General features: G+C 44.6%; 1 protein-coding gene across 2 annotated transcripts in view; it reads right to left on the bottom strand.

Moving 5' to 3' along the window:
- ELAC2 (elaC ribonuclease Z 2) overlaps nt 1–22,270 on the bottom strand; it is a 29,637-nt gene extending 7,367 nt beyond the window's left edge. The window contains exons 1-19 of one of the 2 annotated variants that reach the window (XM_053294197.1): nt 21,873–22,267; nt 20,990–21,040; nt 20,814–20,884; nt 20,302–20,366; nt 19,620–19,677; nt 19,175–19,243; nt 18,268–18,423; nt 17,874–17,932; nt 17,495–17,553; nt 17,333–17,405; nt 15,754–15,866; nt 14,429–14,527; nt 6,669–6,807; nt 6,496–6,581; nt 5,391–5,509; nt 3,571–3,667; nt 2,930–3,068; nt 1,779–1,817; nt 1,508–1,617 (exon numbers count right to left, since the gene is read on the bottom strand). In XM_053294197.1, coding sequence (XP_053150172.1) covers nt 1,508–1,617; nt 1,779–1,817; nt 2,930–3,068; nt 3,571–3,667; nt 5,391–5,509; nt 6,496–6,581; nt 6,669–6,807; nt 14,429–14,527; nt 15,754–15,866; nt 17,333–17,405; nt 17,495–17,553; nt 17,874–17,932; nt 18,268–18,423; nt 19,175–19,243; nt 19,620–19,677; nt 20,302–20,366; nt 20,814–20,884; nt 20,990–21,040; nt 21,873–22,111 — 1,841 coding nt within the window. In that variant the 5' untranslated portion in view covers nt 22,112–22,267. Of the gene's footprint in view, nt 1–1,507; nt 1,618–1,778; nt 1,818–2,929; nt 3,069–3,570; nt 3,668–5,390; nt 5,510–6,495; nt 6,582–6,668; nt 6,808–14,428; nt 14,528–15,753; nt 15,867–17,332; nt 17,406–17,494; nt 17,554–17,873; nt 17,933–18,267; nt 18,424–19,174; nt 19,244–19,619; nt 19,678–20,301; nt 20,367–20,813; nt 20,885–20,989; nt 21,041–21,872 lie in introns of both variants that reach the window. The other variant, XM_053294198.1, reaches the window with a different exon arrangement.
- Between the last annotated feature and the right edge of the window lie 1,902 nt (nt 22,271–24,172).

A 24,172-nucleotide genomic window follows, 5' to 3' on the forward strand; every position in this document is an offset into this window, starting at 1 on the left:
CCTGGGTTAAATATCAGAAGGAGTTGTACTGTTGCTTTTCACAGTGCAGTATTTATTTATTATTTATTTATCACATTTTTATACTGCCCAAAACGTGAGTTCTCTGGGCGGTTTACAAGACAATAAAAACCAATAAAAAGATAAACACATTAAAATTTAAAATGTTAAAACTATTAAAACAATTAAAACACAGTTAAAACAATGTCTAATTTAAAAGCCTGGGTGAACAAATGCATCTTGACCGCCTTTTTAAAAGTTGTAAGAGATGGGGAGGCTCTTATTTTAGCAGGAAGTGTTTTCCAAAGCCTCAGGGCAGCAATGGAGAAGGCCTGTCCCCAAGTAGTCAGACGACGATCCGGTGGCAACTGCAGACGAACCTCTTCAGATGATCTCAATGGGTGGTATGGTTCATAGCAAAGAGGATGTTCTCTTCAATACCCAGGGCCCAAGCTGTTTATGGTTTTATAGGTTATAACCAAAACCCTGTACTTTGCCCGGAAACTTATTGGCAGCCAGTGTAGATCTTTTAAGATGGGAGTGATATGGTCTCTCTGAGATGACCCAGAGACCAATCTGGCTGCCACATTCTGGACTAACTACAGTTTCTGGACTACGTACAAAGGCAGCCCCACAGAGAGTGCATTGCAGTAGAAGTCTGGAGATGACCAACAGATGTATTACAGTTCTGAGGTCATTTATCTCAAGAAATGCACGCAGCTGGCATATCAGCCGAAGCTGATAAAATGCACTTCTGGCCACTGCCTCGACCTGGGACATCAGGGAGAGTTTTGTGTCCAGGAGCACCCCCAGACAGTACACCTGTTCCTTCTGGGGAAGTGTGACCTCATCCAGAATGGGCAGATCAAAATCATCTCCCGAGTTCCGACCCTGCACAATGAGTACCTCCGTCTTATCTGGATTCAGACTCAGCTTATTACCTCTCATCCAGCCCATCATTGCCTCCAGGCAGGCATTTAGGGAGGTTATGCCTTCTCCCGATGATGCTGACATGGAGAAACAGATTTGGATGTCATCAGCATACTGATAACACCCTGCACCAAATCTCCTGATGATCTCTCCCTGCGTTTTCATGTAGATGTTAAATAACATCACAGGCAATATGGAGCCCTGAGGGAAACCGTACTGAAGTTCAGTTTTTGAAGAACAGTCCTCAACAGACAACATCTGGAATCTGCCCAAGAGGTAAGAGTGGAACCACTGCAAAGCAGTGCCTCCCACCCTCAAACGCTCCAGAAGGATACTATGGTTGATAGTATTGAAAGCCACCGAGAGGTCCAAAAGGATCAACAGAGCCACACTTCCTCTGTCAATTGCCAACTGGAGATCATCCATTAGGCCGACCAAGGCAGTTGGCCTGATGGATGAAATATCCTATTTCTACAAGTGCACACCACACACTGAGGTAATTGTGACAGCAGCTGCATCTGACAGCCAAGAATTCTGCAGTATTTTACAGTAAACAAGCCATTTAGCAGTATCTACTCACTTGATATGCCCTAGGATCTCTTGGCAATGGTCATGGTATTGATGCAGCCAAGTCATTATCGGTGTGGGTGCAACCACCAACAGCGGGCTGGAGGACTGACCCAGGGTCATCTGAGAGCAAAAGAGAGATGATAGAAGGATCAGTAATTGGGAGAATGCATCAAATCAGATGCAAGGCAAGAACTGACCAGCAGCACATGCTACTGTTGCTGAACCACTAAAAACACAGCCTCACGAAGCTCAAGTTTGAGATTTACATCTGTAGTACTTACAAAAGCACGATGTCTCTGCAACAAGATATTCAACAAGCCCTAGGAGAGAGAGAAATCAGCCCATTATAAATAGATAGCAGCCACTTTCTTGTACATTTAAGGAGCTAACAGTAAAATTGACCTTAGAAAATTGAGCAATTTGCTTTTTTAATATGGAAAAAAACTATGTGTTCCAAAGTCCCTTCTACAGCTTCTCAAAGTCATCACCACTGCCAGAATAAGAGGAAAGACATGTCACTATGAAATGAGCTTTTGGAATTAAACAGAGGGATGAATGAACTGAACTCTGCCTGCAGAAGATGTTTTTTACAGTCAACAAAGAAAATGCAGCTTTGCCCAATACTGATAGATAGTAGGGATGTGCCCGAATGGTCTTCAGCACCGGCGGGGGTAGTACTTTAAGGGCGGGGGAGGGTGTACTCACACACACCCCCGCTGCATTTCCCCCACCGGCGCTCTGCAAATTTCAAGACCCTTGGGGTGGCAGCGTTCCTCCCTGCCGCCCCGTTCCCCCCGTCAGCTGGAAGTGGCCAGAAGTTGCGCATGCGCGCTCGCAACATCCAGCCACTTCCGGCTGACGGGGGAACGGGGCGGCAGGGAGGAACGTTGCCGCCCCGAGGAGCTTGAAATTTGCAGAGCGCCGGCGGGGGAAACGCGGCGGGGGGGTGAGTACACCCTCCCCCGCCCTTAAAGTACTACCCCCGCCAGTGCCGAAGCACCGAATCCCGCCCCAGCACCGAAACATTTCGGAGGCCTTTACCATGGCCTCCGAAACATTTCGGGCACAAGCCTAATAGATAGGTTTGTTGAAGTGCATTTTGCACTGCAAAATGTTGCAACTTATTACAACAGCCCCTTGAAGCAAGGGTCACAAGAACTGGTTTCCAATAATCATTTATCCCTTGGTAAAACAGCAAAGATCTTATTGCATTCAGAGATGTCAACAACATGGAGTAGCTGTTCTGCCATTCTTGGGGTGGTTTACCACCAAACACAATTAGCTACACAGAGTAGCATTTTATGTTTTGATGGAAATATTGGGTCATTAGAATGAGGTGGGGGGAGAATGCCAAAACAGACACTTTTTCAAGGATATTAACATAATGGAAACACAATGGAAGTGACAGTGCCCAGGCCCATTCAAAACTCACCGTATGATGATCAGCATGTATATGAGACAGAAACACCGCTGCAATGTTACGCAGGATTTGATCAATTTCATCTCCATAATGGCGGCAAAGCTGGCCAAATGTTCCTTCCCCACAATCCAGAAGCAGAGACCTTGTGGAACTAGCAAGAGAGTGAATGTAAGTTTATATCACTCTCACTGCTCTTGTATGCCCTAGCAGATAAAAGACTACACTTAGCAGCCATGATGGGACAACATCTCACAATATTATTCCACTGAAGAGAGCTAAACATGCACATAAAAGAACATGAGCCATAGTGGAGGGACCAAAAGAAAATACACTAAGCAGTTAGCAATGGTTTGGCACAAACCAAGGATTCTCCTGCTACCAATATCTCACTTGGATGAGAAGACTGAGGTCGTCAGCTTCAAAGATGGGATGGGACAGACCTACAGCACAATGCCTGGCACACAAGAAAGATACTTCCATTTGTGAGTGAAATCCCATACGAGAGACTGCAGGAGGACCATTATGGCAGGGAACAAGGATGAAGTGACTTTTTGACCACCATAACTCACACCCCATTGATCTTTGTAAGGTTCATGGGTTAGTCCGTCAATGCTTCCTTGAAGACAACATGCCTCTCAAATACTGGTACCTACCTAACATTTATCAGTGTTGAGCTAACATTCCGAATTTTCATTGGGACTGCAGAGCCAGTTCCCAAGAATACAACTTCTGGATAGCAGTCTGTGTTTCCTAGAAGACAGACAGACACACAAATCCTACAAACTTATTCAGATTAATAAAAACTTAAGTCTTCAAATATAGAAAAAATCCACATGGCAGACAAATTCAGTCATACTATCCAAACCCATCTTTGGACATAAGAGTATGGGCAGCTCTAAACTTTACAATTATTGTGGGAAACTGCTTTCTCACACTGCTGCATCTCGCAGCAGTGGGATGTACTACTACTACTACTACTACTACTAATAATAATAATAATAATAATAGTAGTAGTAGTAGTAGTAGTAGTAGTAATAATAATAATTTGATTTCTATACCGCCCTTCCAAAAATGGCTCAGGGCGGTTTACACAGAGAAATAACAAACAAATACTACAGCCCTTTGTCTCATGCATGCAACGAATTGTGTAGGTAGGTAGATCAGGAGGTATATAAATATGACAGATAAAATCCCAGCAACACAGAAGAAAATTCAGGAATAAAATTCCATCCCAGATTCATACCCACTGTGCACCATAAGGAGACTGTTCTGGGGGTTTTGTTTACTTTGGAATTTTATTTGTTTATGGATGACACTTTTGAGACCTGGGGATTTGAGGTAGGAATTAAGATATATGGTGGTGGTCACTTGATTAGGTCCTGAAGCATGCTATTGAAGAGAATGCAGACTGCAACCTGACCACATTTCTGCCTCTCTATGCTTCTTCCGGCACTCCAGAAAGAACAAGCTGTGAATCCATCACTAATTAACATCCTAACTCTGCCTCAAAGGGACAGCTTTTTTCAGCCACGAAGAGAGCTACCACAAAGTTCTAGTCAGTGTCATTGCCAGTTTCTAAGCTGTCCCATCAGGATTTCCTCTTTACAGCACTGGAAACACTAATGCAGCAGTTCCAAGAAAACAGTATACAAAGTACTGGCAGCCATTAATAGTGCAACAGGAGAGTAGGCAAGAGTCCATACCACATTATAATCGCACACATTACATCTTGAACAAAGTTTTGCAGTTTGTTTACAAAATCCGTTCCAGCACACCATCATATGTACATATCATTCTATACTCTAATTTACTGACAAGCACATAAGGGATCAAGTAACTGCAGAGAATATCTAAGAAAAGCCAAGATCAAAGGGATAAACCCATGACCCTTATTCCCAATATATCTTAGGGCTATATGCCTCAAGGGATTTAAATTTTACAAATAAAGCAAAGCCATTCCAATCCATTTATTTCTAACACGTCTTCATTGACAGTGACCAAGTCCTCAATCACCAGTCCAATTCAGACATCACGCAGAGCCAGGACTGAATTCTGGTTTCATACAACATGCCCTGCCTTTGGAAACAAAGGCTCCCCTGCCCTCCCTAGCTACAGATCCTGATTTATTTGGAAATGCTCCTTAGAATGAGTCAGGATTACCCAGTTCAAACATCACAACAGATCTTGGCTTGTTCTAGGCCAGGATCGGAAGCAGAATAGTTTCTCCCTTCACACGTGTGTCCAAGTTAAGGGACACCATGCAAAGCTGGCTCTGTTTAATGCCTGAATCAGTATTAAGTGGGTATTAAATGAGTATTAAAGATGAGCAGATTCTAACTGCCTTATTGTAAAATGTATAGCCATTATGAGTAGCCCACAAAATGCATCAGAAGTAAAAGGAGTCACTTTCTTACACATGGCACACAGCTATCTTATTATCCCCTGCCAAGCATACTACAGACAGCTTATTCACCTGATGAAGCTGGCCTGACCTGTAGGCTCTCTTTGCACTTCTGCACAGAGTCCTGAAAATGAGGGAGCTCCAGAGCTTCAGTTATGAATTCTGCAGAATTACAGGCAGTGACAGCTTCCCTGAAAGAACACACAGACAAAGCAGAGTGGGATGGATAAGTTTTCTTCTCTTTTCAATGCAAAGCATCTCATTGTTTTTTCCAAGCCATCCTGATGCGTCTTCCTCCGTTTAGGAAGATCTACCAGCCCTCCAGGTGGATTTATACCCTTCTCCTGAGGTGAATTTATAGGTGGATTTATACCCTTCTCCTGAGGGGCCCAGGGACTCTGCACATTGTCCCTTGGAAGTCAATACATCAGGCAAGGACCAGAACTGAAATGTCATTCTCTTTTTAAACTATTCACTCAACTGCCTATATTTCAATGTTCTGCACATTCCATTTACCCAAATATGTTCTCCATGGAACCAGCCTAGTCACCATTACTCACCTCTGCCACAAAGAGTTTTAAAAGAAGCCCACGATTGGAGCTTATGAGCACCAGAGGGGGAAAGCAGTCCTTGTGACAGTTGCCACCACTCCGTGTGCCCCTGCTCCAAGTCTAGTTTAACATGTGACATGCCAGCACACGGGGTAGCATCCAGACTAGCCTTGCAGAAGTGTAAATGTTATCTTACACTCATGTCAGAACATAGCACATGTTCACTGCATGAAGAAATGCACCTCTGTTCCAGACTAGTTGTGCTAGCAGGCTGCAATGCAAATGAGGAGCTCTGTGCAACAAGCATTTGGGTGGTTGCTCTTCTGCTAGCAGTAGCAAAACTTTGCAGAGAACTGCAACAGTCCTTCCACAAGCATTATTGTCGGTGCTATACACCATTTTGTTGCAGCTGCTGCACCCGCCAGTTATGTGAAGCAGGAGCACACTACCACAGTGCATCGTGTTATAAGTTATGTTCAACTGGATGGAAGGAAGAGGATGGGAAGACACGGAATGGCAGCAGCTCCAAACCTTTGACAGTGCCCAGTCTCAATTCAGATACTGAAGTAATGATCTTTACATCCCTTCAGGCTATGCAACCAGCAGAAGCTGAAGTCACCACTAACCTCTGCCATTCTAGTTTGGGTCTCAACTGGTATTTGAGGAGGCACTCTCCTCGTGTAACAGGCACACTAAATGTAGCCTCTTCTTCCTGATCAAAGACAGAAAAAGAGATTTTGAAGTGTGGTATCACGTCTGCCAAGAAAAAGGACACCTCTGAATTAGGCAAAAAATTTACCTTACTCTGGTAGTTGGTGAGCAGTGGAAAGATCTCTGGATGGATGAGGTTGAGTTGGGTTTGAATTTTGTGGCTGCGGAGATGGTGCACTGAAGGGCAATTCTCATTGAGTATCAAGTGTTGAGTACTAGCTCCAAATCTGGTGGGATAAAGGAAACCAAGCACACATTACTACCTGTTAAAACTGGAAGTTAGGGTTAGCTATCCAAAGCCTCCTGCAGGGCTATAGCTGTACCTAGTAAGTAGGATATCCCAGTAGGACCCTATAAAGTAGATCAGATATTTTTTAGACGGAGGGACTGAGGCTTGTACAATCACATAATTCACATTGCTTACAGTGCATTCACCATGAATGATCTTCTCCTTAACATACGCCCATTTTAAATGCATCTTCCCTCAGGATGGATTATGCCAGATAGTTGACCTCAGGGCCAGCAATGTTGGGCTTTCCCGTGGAAGCAAAATGAATGCATGTGGTATTAAGCTAGGCTAATCCATGGATCATCTGCAAGCTCTAGTAATGAAAGTCAAGGAGCACAGTGAAAAAATGGGACTACCACTAAATGTAAAGAAGACTATACTAATGACAACGGGTACAGCAACCAGCCTCAGAATTGACAATAAAGACACTGAAGTGGTGGATAGCTTCTGCCTTTTAGAATCGACTGTCAACAGTGAAGGATCCGGCAGTCAAGAAATACACCGCAGACTAGCACTTGAAATGAAGGGTAGAAATGAAGGCCTTGGAAAGGATATTTAGATGCTGTGACTTGTCTACACCTACAAAGATTAGAATCGTCCGGACAATGGTTTTTCCTGTGACACTCTATAGATGCGAAAGCTGGACTTTGAAAAAGCAAGACAGAAAAAGTACTGACACTTTTGAACTTTGGTGCTGGAGAAGACTTTTGAAGATACCATGGACAGCCAGGAAAAACAAACAAATGGATCATAGAACAAATCAATCCAGAATTTACACTCAGGGCACAAATGACCAGGCTCAAACTATCATACTTGGGACACATTATGCGAAAACCTAGCTCCCTTGAGAAGTCCATAATCCTGGGAAAAGTTGAAGGAAAAAGAAGAGAATGTCCAGCAGCAAGGTGGATGGACTCAATTACGACAGCAATGTCTGCACCACTAAAAGACTTTAAAGGCCAAGCTGAAGACAGATCATCCTGGAGAGACTCTATCTATGTGGTTGCGAAGAGTCAACACTGACTTGACAGCACTTTATAAATCCATCCAAGGATAGTTCAGACCATTAAAAGACTGCAGGGTACATTCTTCTCTACTGACTATTTGTCAAAATGATAAAGAAAACAAACATTGGCATTAGGCCAAAGTGCATTACTTGGAGAAAAGTTGAATATACAGGAGTACAATAATCAAGCACTGACATGTCAAGGTACATCCTTCAAGTTACAAGTTGCATTCAAAAAGACAAGGTTACTCATAGCAAATGAGGAGGAGAGCAAAAACTATTTTCTACAACTTTCAGAGTAACTGCCTGTGAAAAGATTTCAGCTTCTAATTCAAAGTCTGTCCACCCCAGTTGGAGCCAATCTGCAATCTCTCAAAATGTAACCCTTCTGCTGCAACATTCTGTTTCAGGCCTGTTAGAGCATTTCACCCCTCCTCCCAATTCAAAACAAAAGTCAGGTGCACATGACCTAATTGTTTTGACTAAGTAAGCCTAGTTGTTGAAGGCCGAAGAGAGGCACACAGAACATCGTATGTGCTGCTGTCAGCAGTTTTCATACCCTTATGTAAAAGGACTATAAAATGGCTTCCCTTGGTCAATTTTAGTTAAACCAATGCCTGACTACATTAAAAAGGTAGAGTCATAGGTGACCAAGGTCCAAGGTCCTCAGAAGGGTCTATTGTTGATCCACGACCAACTCTGTGCCCATAGCCTTTATGTAGCAATGACAGAGAGACTCTTGGGGCCCATTCAGGTAGGTGGTGTTCCACGGAGAGCAATCTGCTGAGGGACATTTGAGACCTAAAGTAGGTCCTAGATGGCTTGTCACTCAGATTGTGAAAGCAAGGTTTGCTTTGTTTGTATCCCTTAAAACTGACCATTATCTGAACTTAAGAAAAACCCTGCTGGATCAGGCCCAAGGCCCATCTAGTCCAGCATCCTGCTTCACACAGTGCCCTACTAGATGCCTCTGGGAAGCCCACAGGCAAGAGCTAAGGGTATGCCCTCTATACAGTTGCTCCCCTGCAACTGGTATTCAGAGAAATCTTGCCTCTGAGGCTGGATGTAGCCTATAGCCCTCAGACTAGTAACCATCGATAGAACTGTCCTCCATGAATAGAACTGTCCTCCATAAACCCTTCTTAAAGCCATCCAAGCTGTTGGCTGTAATCACGTCTTGTGGCAGATAATTCCATAGGTTGATTATACGTTGTGTGAAAAAGTGCTTTCTTTTGTTGGTCCTAAATTTCTTGGCAGTGCTGTTAACCTTTTCCCATAAGCTGTATTACTGATCATGGGAAAAACCACCACAATCATTGCAGCAAGAAAGAATAAACTGGGCAAAGGAACGCCTAAGAATATGAAACTCCACTCAAAAGCAATAGTGGCAGAGGCTAATTCACAGCATTTCCATCCACGTAGGTTTGCATGTGAAATAGGTTGAAACAAGGAAAGAGAGAGCTGGTGCAAGTTAGGGACTTACAGAGCATGAGCAGGGAAGTCCTATTTTCACTGCTGTCCTCGACTCACTAGGTACCCTCAGTCTCAGCCCCTTCCATCTGCAATACTTCTGACCTACTTTATAGGGCCATTGTAAAGATAATCAAGAATATATGAGAAGCATTTCAAACACACAACACACATTACATAAAATGCTACATATTACTATAGTCTTGCCCCATCCTAACCCCTACTCAGTCACCACTGGCAACTCAGGGTTTACATCTGGGCAAGTCTAAGACTTTCACTCTGGCCTGCTCACTGTGTCTCACAGCAGCAGATTAAGCAGTGTTTGAAACCGGAATAGTGTCCTTGGCAGCTGGCTATAAGTCACCATCTTTTTTAAAGTCTAGAACAAGGCAGGAGGAGCCCTACTCCTGCCCCTAAGGCCCATGGAAAAGGGGAGTAAGGGTTGCGGGGGGGGGGTGGACAAGTTACTTTTATGGGCTTTACCCAGGCTGTATTACTATTACCCTTCAAAGCAGCAATTCTAAGCATACATAAGAACAGCCCTGCTGGATCAGGCCCAAGGCCCATCTAGTCCAGCATCCTGTTTCGCACAGTGGCCCACCAGATGCCGCTGGAAGCCACCAACAGGAGTTGGGGGCGTGCCCTCTCACCTGCCATTACTCCCCTGCAACTGGTACTCAGGAGGCATCCTGCCTTTGAGGATGGAGGTGGCCCACAGCCCTCCGACTAGTAGCCATTGATAGACCTCTCCTCCATGAAGTCATCCAGACCCCTCTTAAAGTCATCCAGGTTGTTGGCTGTGACCACATCCTGTGGCAGAAAGTTCCACAAGTGGATCACGCGTTGTGTGAAAAAGTACTTCCGTTTGTTGGTCCTAGACCTCCTGGCAATCAATTTCATGGAGTGAACCCTGGTTCTAGTGTTGTGTGAGAGGGAAAAGAATTTATCTCTCTCCACTTTCTCAACATCATGCATCATTTTATAGACCTCTATCATGTCTCCCCGCAGTCGTCTTTTTTCTAAACTAAAAAGCCCCAGGTGTTATAATCTTGCCTCATAAGAAAGGTGCTCTAGGCCCCTGATCATCTTGGTTGCCCTCTTCTGTACCTTCTCCAGTTCAACAATGTCCTTTTTAAGATGTGGTGACCAGAATTGTACGCAGTACTCCAAGTATGGTTGCACCGTAGTTTTGTATAAGGGCATTATAATGTTAGCCGTTTTATTTTCAATCCCCTTTCTAATGATCCCTAGCATTGAATTTGCCTTTTTCACAACTGCCACACATTGAGTCGACACTTTCAACGAGCTGTCCACCACAACCCCAAGATCCCTCTCCTGGTCCATCACCGACAGCTCGGATCCCATCAGCATATACTTGAAGTTGGGGTTTTTTGTCCCAATGTGCATCACTTTACACTTGCTAACATTGAACCGCATTTGCCATTTTGTCACCCACTCCCCCAGTTTGGAGAGATCCTTTTGGAGCTGCTCACAATCCATTTTGGATTTCACTACCCGAAAGAGTTTGGTATCATCTGCAAATTTGGCCACATTGCTGCTTACCCCTGCTTCTAGATCATTTATGAACAAATTAAAAAGCACTGGTCCCAGTACAGATCCCTGGGGGACCCCACTTCTTACTTCCCTCCATTGTGAAAACTCTCCATTTATACCTACCTTCTGTTTCCTGTCTTTCAACCAGTTAGCAATCCACACATGTACTTGTCCCCTTATCCCATGACCGCTAAGTTTCCTCAGGAGTCTTTGATGAGGAACTTTGTCAAAAGCTTTTTGGAAGTCCAGGTAGACTATGTCAACTGGATCACCTTGATCCCAACACTTGTTGACACTCTCAAAGAACTCCAAAAGATTGGTGAGGCAAGATTTACTTTTGCGGAAGCCATGCTGGCTCACTCCCAGCAGGGCCTGTTCTTCTAGGTGTTTTACAATTTTATCATTAAGGATACTTTCCATCAATTTGCCTGGAACGGACGTTAGGCTAACCGGCCTGTAATTTCCCGGATCGCCCCCGGATCCCTTCTTGAAAATCGGTGTTACATTTGCTACTCTCCAGTCCTCTGGTACAGAGCCCGATTTCAGGGATAAGTTAAATATTTTAGCAAGGAGGTCGGCAATTTCACATTTGAGTTTGAGGACTCTTGGATGGATGCCATCCAGCCCTGGTGATTTGTTAGCTTTCAGTTTTTCCAGACAGTTTAGAACATCATCCCTTGTCACCTCTATCTGACTCAGCTCTCTAGCCTCCATCCCTAAAAAGCCTGGTTCAGGAACAGGTATATGCTCAGTATCCTCTGCCGTGAAGACAGATGCAAAGAACTCATTCAGCTTCTCTGCAACCTCCGTATCCTCCTTAATAATCCCTTTCACTCCCTCATTGTCTAATGGTCCAACTGCCTCCCTGGCAGGTTTCCTGCTTCTGATGTACTTAAAGAAGTTTTTGTTATTCCCCTTAATACTTTTGGCTAAATGTTCCTCAAACTCTCTTTTTGCCTCCCTTATTGTCACCTTGCATTTCTTTTGCCAGAGTTTGTGTTCCTTTCTGTTCTCTTCATTTGGACAGGCCTTCCAATTTTGGAAGGAAGTCTTCTTCCCTTTTATGGCTTCCTTGACGGTACCCGTTAGCCATGCTGGCATCCTCTTGGACTTAGTGGTACCTTTCCTCCTTTTGGGTATACAATCTAACTAGGCTTCTAGTATTGTGGTTTTGAGTAAACTCTATGCACTCTGGAGCGAAGTGACTCTCCTGATTTCCCCCCTCAGCTTTCTTTTCACCATACTTCTCCTTTTGGAGAAGTTTCCTCTTCTGAAATTCAAAATGTCTGTGTTAGACATCCTTGGTGATTCTCTCCCCGCATGTATGCTGAATTTGATGGCACTGTGGTCACTGTTCCCTAAAGGGTCGATGACACTGACGTCACGCATCAGGTCCTGGGTGTCACTCAGAATTAGATCCAAGGTCGCCTTCTCTCTGGTGGGTTCCATGATCAACTGTTCTAGGGCACAGTCATTTAGCGTATCTAGAAATCTGACCTCTTTGTCCTGACTTGAATGTGAATTTACCCAGTCTATGTGTGGGTAATTGAAATCACCCATAATTACAGCCCTGCCTCTCCTTGATGCGTCCCTGATTTCCTCCTGCAACTCCCAGTCACTGTCGGCATTATGATCAGGAGGGCGATAGCACGTCCCCAGTAGCACGTTTCCTTTCCGGCCTTGTATAGTCACCCACAGGGTTTCTGTGGAGGACTCCAGTCCACCTAGGTTTTCTAGCTTGTTAGATTCTATCCCTTCTTTAACATACAGTGCTATCCCTCCTCCAAGGCGCCCCTCCCTGTCCTTCCTATAGAGTTTATACCCAGGGATAACAGTGTCCCACCGGTTCTCACTGTTCCACCATGTTTCTGTTATGCCCACTATATCTATTTCTGCGCTAGCCACCAAGCACTCCAGCTCACCCATCTTGGCTCGGAGGCTTCTGGCATTGGCATATAAGCACCTATATGCTGAATCTCTCCCCTGATGTATGCTATTCTTTTGACTCTTTGACCTGCTGGCACAGGCTCCCGTCTGCTCTTTATGCGGTTCTGCTCTGTCCCCATCTGTTTTATCTGAATTCTTTGCAGCCTCACACTTTAAAGGATGGCTTTTGCCAAACGGGATACTGCCCAGCTCCCATCGGCTGTTCTCCAGGTGTCATTTTAAAAGCTGCTCTGCAACCTTTTTGATTTTAAGTGCCAGCAGTCTGGTTCCATCTTGGTTCAAGTGCAGCCTGTCCCTTTTGTACAGGCCTTGCTTGCCCCAAAATGTGTCCCAGTGCCTAACAAATCTAAACCCCTCCTCCCGGCACCAACATCTCATCCATGCATTGAAACCCCTCAGCTCTGCCTGTCTCACTGTACTTGTGCGTGGAACAGGTAGCATTTCTGAGAATGCTACTTTGGGGGTCCTGGACTTCAAAATGCTACCTATCAGCCTAAATTTGGCTTCCAGGACCTGCCAACTGCATTTCCCCACATCATTGGTGCCGACGTGCACCACGACAGCTGTCTCCTCCCCAGAACTGCTTAGGAGCCTGTCTAGACGCTGCGTAATGTCCGCAACCTTCACACCAGGCAGGCAAGTCACCGTGCGGTCAACACGCGGGTCACAAACCCATCTCTCTATCCCTCTAATGATCGAATCACCAACTACAAGGAGGCCCCCACCCCCCAGAGGAGTATCCCCTGTGCGAGAGGATATGGGCTCATCATCCACGGAATGGGTCCCTTCTAAAGGAGCATTTCCCTCTTCCTCAGACCGATGTCCTCCTTGCCCAAGACCTTTATTCTCCCTGACAGCAGAGGAGCTACAAGCCCTGGAGTGGGATGCCTCTATCACATCCCTGAAGGTCTTGTCCACATGCCTCTCTGTCTCCCTGAGCTTCTCCAGATCCGCCACCTTGGTCTCGAGGGAACGGATTTGTTCCCTGAGAGCCAGGAGCTCCTTGCACCGAGCACACACCCATGACTTCTGCCCATGGGGCAAATAGTCATACATGTGGCACTCTGTGCAATACACTGGGAAGTGCCCCTTCCCCTGCTGACCTTCTATCTTCATACTGTTTTTGTTGGCTGTTTACAGTATTTAGGGAGCTTATTGTCCGTTTATTAGGATAGGTCTCAGCTGTAATGGTCAACTATTTAACTGTCCAAACAGCCTTTCCCAAGAATATGAGGGAAACGAGGGAGGGATATGTACTTAAGTTCTCTTCTCCACCAAGCTCCTTGTGATCCTTGTGATTGCAGGGGCTTGTTCCAGGCTCCCCGGACACTTCCCACTAAACTCCTGCAGAACTCCTACGTCCTGTTTGCTATGCTCCATTTGCTATGCTCCACCACACCATCACAGCTTTGCACATGTTACCAGTTATTTCAGCAGTGACAGGAAGTCAACTAATGCATGTATTCAACTATTTAGTACTTACCTTCGACCCAATGGCAGCTCAGCTTTACAATTTGTATTGGGTAGAAGGAAAACCTGCTCATCAGTATTGATAGCATGAACGTTTAGTCAAGAGACAAACCTTTGTAGCCACTGCTTATAGCGACCGTCCTGCAGAACAGGTTCTGGGGTTATGTGAACAACTAAAGCCACAGGATTGTCCTGCTTCCCATCTTGATACCTGTAACAAAATATTGGATATAAAGCAATATTTCACAAATTGTGGGTCAGACCCCTTTCCCCATTATGAGGCATGGGACACCTACAGAACAATTTCAAGCACCTCAGAAGTGAAATAACCAAAGTCATTACCAGTGTCTGGTAAACCGAGCTCCTAGAAAACTGAAGTGTGTGTGCAGGAATTTGAACCTCTTACACAGCATGTGAAGGGCTGGTGCCTGAGAATGGGAAGGGGCCATAGCTCAGTCATAAGAATATAGGAAGCTGCCTTATACCAAGTCAGACCATTAGTCCATCTAGCTCAGTACTGTCTACACAGACTGGAGGCTTCTCCAAGGTTGCAGGCAGAAATCTCTCTCAGCCCTATCTTGGAGATGCCAGGGAGGGAACTTGGAGCCTAGATGCTCTTCCCAGAGAGGCTCCATCCTCTAAAGCAGGGATCCTCAACGTTGGGCCCCCAGATGTTCTTGGACTTCAACTCCATAATCCCCAGCCAAAGGCCACTGGGCCTGGGGATTATGGGAGTTGAAGTCCAAGAACATCTGGGGGCCCAACGTTGAGGATCCCTGCTCTAAGGGGAATAACTTACAGTGCTCACACACCAAGTCTCCCATTCATATGCAACCAGGGCAGACCCTGTTTAGCTAAGGGGACAAGTCATGCTTGCTACCACAAGACCACATGCAGAAGGTCCCAGGTTCAATCCCTGGCATCTCCAGGTAGAGCTAGGAAGAGACTCCTGCCAGAAACCTCGGAGAGCCACTGCCAATCAATACTGACCTAGAGGGACCAATATTTTGACTTGGTTTAAAGCAGCTTCCTATGTAATCCTATGCTGGCTTCGAAGACATTGAGGCTGGCTCTTAAGAATCAAATCTGCCTTTCCCAACTTCAGCTCAACAGTTCCAAAGCTATTGTAAAGGTACAAGCCTCTTATTAATACCTTCTCCATTTCTGTAATGTTATTTGAAACCATAGGGAACCTTGTCAAACTCACTCCTTTTCAAACTCACTAGCTTTGCTACTAACTCCTGCATCTATTAATGCTTTGACACATTCTTGTGGGCAATGTAAGGAATTAGCGGGAGACTTACTGCACTTGCCCCAGGCAATAAAGGATGTCTGGGGTTCTAGCACAGAGGGGGTAGGAAATGCCAGCCACACGAGGTGGTACTCCCTCGCAAAATCCTGAGTAAGACAACAGATATTCCCATTTTTCAACCATACCCTCGCAGTGTAGTATTTTCGCAGACTGCATCTATAAAACCTTCATGAGGACATTCCACTATGATGAAGATTGCACCTGGGTCTTGTGGGGTACAAATTTCTTCTGCCAAAATCTGTAACAAGACATCCAGATGAGTATTATGTTCTATTATAAACTGTTACAGTATATAGTACATGCTCTTGTTAGTGGAGGAGCTATTAAGCTTTGTTGGAAAACTTTACAAATATTCTAAAGAGTGGACATTTGGGCTCCCAAGTTGGCAATTTGAAACCCAAGCTAAGAAGTCAAGGGGTTAGATGCTCACATGGTATACAATAGGGCTGTGCGTTGGGGCATCCAATGCCAATAATCTGCAGTGTACAGACACACCCTGTGCTGCATGAAGGTAGCCATCTCCACAAATCCCCCCACATTTCTCGCACCAAGGGGGAGTCTCTTCTACAGGAATGGAAGCCTGCAAGCCCAACCAGAAAGATGTATGTGGGCATCTAGGAACTATAACTCCTCCCAACACTATCCCCATGGGGAAAGCACTGGGAGGAATTACTGATTCCAAATGCCCACATGCACTTTCCCAGTCTGATTGGCGGGTTCAGCTTACTCAATGCTGGAAATGTGAGGGATTGTATAGAGATAACTGCAATACAGGCATCCACCTCTGCACAGCAGAGGATGCATGTGTACACTGCAAATCCTTCATCAATGGCTGCTCTGCCCCAGTGCACAGCCCTAGTATACAGTACTTCTTCCTTTGGAAGATATTTCACAAATTTTAGACTAGCAAGTCATCCACAAAGGCAAAGTTTTCCAATTTAACATCTCCCTACTTTCACTTTGTAAGGCCACTACTTATCTTTTTCACCCAGGTTATGAGAATACATCAGAAGTGACATAGGAAGCTGTCTTATACCAAGTCAGACCATTGGTCCATCTAAGTCAGTATTGCCTACAATAACCGGCAGCAGCTTTCCCAGGTTGCACGCAGGAGTCTCTCCAAGCCCTGGAGATGCCAGGGAGTGAACCTGGGAGGTTCTGGATGCAAAGCAGATGCTCTACCAAAGAGCTATGGCTCTGTCTCCAAGCTAGAGCAACCTCATCCATTCAGAGATTCCCACTAAGAGTGAGACAGAGACCAAGTAAAATATTTCAAGTTTTCTTCCTCAGCCTGAACAATGAGCATAATTCCTGCTTGGTTACATCCACAATAGAGTAACACAGCAAAAAGCACAACGAGATTGCCTTGGGACATAGGAATCTGCCTTATATCTTGTGAGACCATTGGTCCATCTAGCTCAGTATTGTCTACACACAGATGGACATTGACCTCCAAGGTTGCAGGTAGGTGTCTCTCTCAGCCCTATTTTGGAGGTGCCAGGGAGGGAACTTGGGAAGCACTCTTCCTAGAGCAGCCCCATCACCTAAGGGGAAGATCTTACAGTGCTCACACATGTAGTCTCCCATTCCAAACCAGCATGGACCCTGCTTAGCAAAGGGGACAATTCATGCTTGCTACCATGAGACCAGCTCTCCTCTGCTTTTTATGATCCCTGCATAAAAGTATCACCTGGGAACCCATACCTCTCTGCCTTCAAACATGACATTCTTTCCATCTTTCACATCTGCTATTATGGGTGCGATTGCGGCAGTGCCACTGAAAAAGAAAGTTAGACAATCTCAGTGAGATGAATATGCAGTATACTCCTGTCTACAATAAATCACTGGAAAGCCCTCTGTACTTACACAGGCAAACCAAGTTCCTTTGCTTTGAGCACCAAGAAGTTGCCTTTTTTTGGATGGAGCTGCAGATAAACAAAGCTCATTTTATCTTTCTTATAATTTATAGCACTGCCAGAAATAAAGATTAAAGGATAAAATGATGTATCAGAAGATTCCCAGAGACTTCTCTACAAACTGAGCTTCATATCAGAAATTTCATCCGAGGACCAAGTCATCTGGCATGCCACCAAATTCAGACGACCTCTCACTCGGAAAGCAGACAAAGTACAAAGTGAAGGGTATCTAAGATACTGAATCAGCTTCCAAAGAAAGCAGTATTCTGCACAGAGGGACAGTATACGTAGTTACCATTGAGCACCTTATTCTTCAGAGCAGCTCTTACCTTACAAATAAATGCAACCACCAAAGATGGGTCCCTTTGGCCAGTATGCCAGCTACCATCTTAAAAAAACAAAACCAGAAATCCTTCTTTCAGATTCAGACAGTTTACATAACTTAGAATTAGAAGCAGCCATCATCCGCCAAAGTCAGCAAGCCAGTGGGGCAGAGTCATTTTGAATAGGGATCCCATGATGTTTGCTAATACTGCTGTACCAGAAGACTGCAGACCTCTCACCAAACCATCTGGAAATACCCACTGAGACACGCCCCCACTTAAGTTATGCTACCCTCTGAAGTCTGGACAAAAGAGTAACAACTGGGTTCTGAACCGGTCAAACGTCTTAAATTCTCTATGCTCCACTGTCTCCCCACACCGAGAAGCAAGGCTTCCTCACCCATTTTATCAGGTGATTCTTCACTTCTGTCACGCCTTAGGCACTGCTGTTCCACAGAGGGAGATCCCCGCCTTGACATATGCTGTTTTTCATCAACCACACTTGCTGGCAGTTCAGAGCTCTGATGTAGCCTATGTTTATTTGAAGGCTTTTTTCCTATTCAAGAGCAAGTTGGGAGTGGGGGGAAGAGAGGAAGACAGATTGGAGCAACACACATACACCCCTCTTCACCTCTGCCCTGGAAATACTTTTTAAAAATAAATAATCAGTAAAATCCACTTTTACTGTTTTCATGTCCTTTTAAGAACATCTTTATGTGCAGACACAATATAGTGAGCTTATTAGCTGCTGCAAAATGTTATCAGTTCAACCCCATTACTGTCATGCTAGAGTAATCCAGCAACACTAGTTTCAAAATGCAGTAGCTACCCATATTACTTTTCTGTAATACCCAAATTAATTAAGAAAGGGACAGTAAGACACCTAAATAAACTGGAGAATTCATCTGTAAGTGAATCAAGCATCTCAGTGGCTCTGTCTGGATTATCGGGGTGAATAAATGCAATACAGTCACAAGAGTCCTAGCAAGTTGTGAGAATAAATGAAATACACATTTAAGTCTTTGTACACTGAAGAGCACTACAGAAGTCAATACTGGGAACACGAAATTATAGCCCAAATGAAACTGAAGAAAAAATGATAGAAAGTGGTGCCAGCAAAATTTCCTCAGCCAAATTGTTATTCTTGGCTTATGATCCGCCTAAGCATGCCACTATTTCACCTTCACATTTTTATCTCTGGCTTCCGACACAGAGATTGACCATTGCACTTTGACTTCTACAAAGCTGAATCCACTGGGCTGCACCCACTCCTCCCTCACCATTAAAGTCCTGGCACCTTTACTCACCTACTAGGGGAACCTGATAGACCGTCATCGTCTCATCTTGATATTCTGGTTCAGAATGAGGTCGCACAGCTAGCAACAAATACAGACACTAAATATCAGAGTAACCAGTATGAACAACTTACTAAGAATCCAACAGTGTAGCTAAAGAAGAGTATTGCATTTTTGAACAAAGTTACATGGACAACCTTGAATCAAAGATACAGAGCACAAAAAATCAAATCCTCACACTTCAAAGCTTAGGCTGGCTGTCTGCTAGACACCCCTGAAATATAAATATGGCCAGCAACTATTAATTAGTTCCCAGAGAAGAACTAACAACTGAGCATCAAGTTTCACCACAGCAGATGTGGAGCAATCCTATTCACTGGCAAATAAGGCTGCCCTCTCAATCAACAAAAACGCAGCATGCTGCAGCCATTATGGAAGAAATAGACACAGAACTTACCCAAATCTATTCCTTTTAATCGGCCAGAAAAGACTTTGATTGCCTCCAAGTAGTTTTTCTGAAAAATACGTACAAAGACTACATCATATACTAAAAAAATGCATCATGTCAAGGGTTTTGCCCAGCAACATATTAGCATGAGTTATTCTCACATAGTCTCAGGTTCAGTCAAGTAAAACATTTCATTTGCTACATGGAGAAGGTGATCATATTGTGTGTATGTACTCCACAGCTTTAAGAGGTGCAAGGGAAGTACAACACAAATTGGAGATGGGAAGGGAAGCAAAAAGTGCTGAAAGTAACTATTCAGAATGTTGTCATCATAAGGCAAGCTGTAGCTGATAAAACAGGAAGCAATCCTTTCTAAAGGGAAGAAATCAGCTGTACAGCTCTGAATCTACACTGGACAGACATCCTTAGAATGTCTGCAGCCCTGTTGTACAAAGCAGAACTGCAACTACCACTCCTGTGGAACACAAAGGTATTGCCAGAAGGGTAAACACTGGCAAAGTCTGGATTGGGCTCTACTAATTTGGTCAGGTCACACATGGGATTGTCAGCCATATGACACTAACCCACAGAACAGCAGATGTCAGCATCGTTCTTCACCACTTAAATGCAGTTTCACTAGTCATGGAAGAAAAGTCCTACAAAAGAGTACTGCAGAAATATAGACCCTCACCAGTTGTGGCGGCCCAGAGAGCACACACTTTGGAACCCCTGTTTCTTGTAAGGTAAGTATCATTCCTGGAAGAGAAAGAATACAAGAACTTGCTTTAAAAACTGCCTTCAGTCTGAAGTTGCAAAAAGACTTTGAAAGTTATGAAAATAAAACATCACTACAACACCACACAAAGGCAACAAGAATGAACATTTATCCAACTTTGTTTATACCCTACTGTATTCCATATGCTCTGAGCAGCTTACACACATTTTTATTATCCTTGGCACTTTGACAATGTACAGAGCCAGAACCAGAACAATATTATCTTAATATAAGTAATGGTATTATTTTCTCCAAAAAGTTAACCAGTATTGATTCTGTGATGGATCTGCTACACAAGAGACCCAGGGTCAATCAAAAGACCACCAACTGGAATTATTAAAGTTGATGTGTCAATCAAAGCTAGATATCAACTATGGCAATATCCAAAATACACCAAGAGAGAAGACCAAGGAAGAGTCTCAACTCACCAGACAAGCCACCAACATTTGCCCAGTGCATTCTGGTGAGGAAGATGTTGTCTAAGCGAGCCACTTTTAGCCTGTGGTGGAGAATAAGTTTGTTATGGATTAAAATCATTTCAGATAACTTGCTTGCAAGGCTTCCCCCACCACCACCCTCAAACCCTGTATCTAACTATGCTTACTTGTGCTCCTGCATAAGGCGCTGCACTCCTTCTCCACAATTAAAAAGATACCTGAAATGAAATATTTTACTATGAACAGCATCCAGACTTATGACCATTGCACACACTCACTCTTTTTGGGAGCATCCAACTGAAACCACAGCTACAAGATGCAAGCCTTCTGCCACAACCACACCCAAAATTGTTAAGAACTACAAATAATACAAATAAAAGAAAAGAGAGCTCCAGAGAGGACTGGGGAGCAAGCCTAGCAAGGCACAGGGAAGCGAGTGTGCATGCCTCTGCCACTGATCAAATGTGTGACAGGAGAGAATTATTCTCCAGAAAGAACAATCAGCCCAGGTACCCACATCACTGCCACAGAAGACGTGCCAATCATACTGCAGAGAATTATGGAGACCTGCCAAGTGTTTTACTTTGGGCCATGTCAGCCCCTTGCTAACTAGGGGTTAGTTAGCGATTCTTTCAGAGTAGAATCCTTTCAAAGAAGTGGTTCTCTTATTTCTAGGAGGAAGAGGAGATCAACTGGCCCTATTCAACCACAGCACAGCATTTCTCCAGTGGCTGTTGCTGGTGTGTCCCTTGTGTTTCTTCTTAGGCAGCTGAGGCGATTGGGAACATGGAACCATTTTCTTCTTATCCTTTTCTATGTAAAGCCCTTTAAGAGCTATTGATTGATTGGCTGGAAAACAGTATATATGCAGCAGTAGCTTTAAGCAATACTGTGAGCAGACATACCGCAGAATAGGAAAACGACCCAGAAACTCTGTGGCCGGACACAACCCTATACTGCAGCCAGTTTGACAACTATACTCAGCCGATCTGCAGAGAATAAATAGGCGGCTGAGCAGAATGGGAAGAAGTGGATCCCAGGCCCACTGACCGGTTGAACTCGGAGAACACATAGACCGCAGCTCCTGCATCTCGCGTCCCCGCAGCCACCACTTGAACGAAGACAGTCCTGGCCCCTCCACTCGTCGAGGTCCCCGCAGTGCCCAGGCGCTTCTCCCGCGCGCGCAGATGCCGCAGCGGGTCCTTTGGCGGGCGCTGACGGCGGGCTCCGGGGACAGCCCCGCCACTAGACATGGCCCTGACCGTCGCCCAGAGCAGCCGCCTCCACATCCAGCAAGCGCGCCCTGCCACGGCCAGCAGCAAGACCCACGCGGACTCCTTTCCTGGGCTAGCGACGGCACGCCAGCAATTCCGGTAGCAGAGTCCTGCCTCCTCCCACCTGACCAAGCACGCACCAATACCGCCCTGCCTCTATGCGCATGTAACGCTCTACTTTCCGGCGGCCAATCGCCAGAAACACTGTAGTAACATGTGATAGGAAGTGTCCAATAATTTGATCTTCCGTTTTCGAGTGACAGAAGTGGTGTATCAGTACTTTACCCTGCCCCTCGACGAGCTCTGACCAGTGTAGCAGCACTCTCCCCTGCCCCTCGACGAGTCCTGCCCGGTGCATCTGAGCATGCTCAGTACGGTCAAACGAAGCCCAAATGAAGCTCTATTTTATTTTCTGCCCCAAAGATAATGAATTACATTGCTCGTAAGAGGACGTGACAGATGAATCTGTACCCAGGATAAAACATCTTAAATATAATTTTCAAAAATGTAATTTTTAATGTTTTGAAGATAATGAATTACGTTCCTGCCCATGTTCCCAAAGCACCAAAATATTTTAATGTTTTGTTCAGAAAAAAAAAACATTTAAAACATCTTAAACATTACATTGCTGCAAAAGTCTCTTCTTCAAGTATGGGCAACTGAGTGGCTACAAATGGGGACTGAGCATGAGCAATGACACGGAAGTACTAGCAAAATCTGAGTGGCAGGGGATAGGGGATAAGAATACTACAGTTGTAGTATCACTTTGCCCTATCCATCAATGAGTGGTACACTATACATCTGAGCATGCTCTAAAGCATTGGAGCATGCTCAGTATGGTTAAATGAAGCTCCTTTTCGTTTTCTGCCCAAAACCCCTATCAGATTTTCATTTCTGATTAAAATATCAAAGAGATGCAATCCAGATTCTGCAAAAATACATCACATGAACATGAATACAATCACATCACATGTGATTGGATGTGCAATTATGTAACAACATTACTCTGAAACACAAAGAAGAATGACTACAATAGTGCATCCCAAGGACGAATGCTAATTTCTGTGAAAGGCCTAGAGAACTGGCAAGAAGAGAACAAGAAGGGAGCATGCTCAGTCTCTCCAGTTGAAGCCAGAGACCTTACCCTGAAGGTCAATCTATCAACAACTGACATCTTGAATGCTGGCAAAAAGAGAGCATGCTCAGTCTCTCCAACGCCTGTCAGAAGCTCTTACCCACGTTAACTTTGGATTTTTTTTAAAAAATTTTGGCAATAACAACAACTTTATTTGTTCTCTGGGTGGCTCACAACAACACAATCAAAACATCCAATTAAATCCCATGACACAAAACAAATTACAATATAAAACAGAAAATACAAAATACAGTACAAAACATTTTTTAAAACCAGTTTCAAAAAGCCGGAGTGGTCTCCACCTGGCATCCAAAAGAACAAAGCGATGACCCCTGCCAAAAGAGGGGAGACAGGTGGCTACTAGGGAGAGGGACTTTTCAGTGATTGCACCCCACTTCATGTTAACTTTAGAATTAGTAAAGCGACTTGTGTACTCCACAATTAACTGCATCTGTCATGTCCCCTTATGAGCAGGTGAGGAGCTGTCATTGTGTGCTGCTGTGGCAGAGTCACTGCTGTTTCCACGCACAGGTCCTGAATCAGCACCCTCTCATATTTCACCAACCCGCTCTGGTTATCAAATTAAAAATCTAGGCTGTCAGTTTTCCCTGTCGCTGTCAGTTTGCCCCAACCGTGCAGGCTTTTCTGATGGGTTCCCATTTCTGATGCACTAGGTTTCCCTGTCGGTTTCCCTTTTCTTAGGGGTCTACATCTCTGGTGCAAGAGGCTGTCATTTTTCCCTGACAGTTTTCCTTTTCTAATGGCTCCGCAGCTCTGATGCACAAGGCCATCACTTTCCCCTCTCCCTGTCAGATTGAACTACCAGCCCACCAACATATTTTGTGGACACAGGTTCAGCTATTAGATGTGTGGTTACTCACCGCACAGGTGTTGAGTGACCTGGAATGGGAGGGGCAGAAAATATTTCGTGCTGCGGGAAC

The sequence above is a fragment of the Hemicordylus capensis genome, chromosome 2, assembly GCF_027244095.1.
Source record: "Hemicordylus capensis ecotype Gifberg chromosome 2, rHemCap1.1.pri, whole genome shotgun sequence".
In the NCBI taxonomy this organism is placed as follows: domain Eukaryota; kingdom Metazoa; phylum Chordata; class Lepidosauria; order Squamata; family Cordylidae; genus Hemicordylus; species Hemicordylus capensis.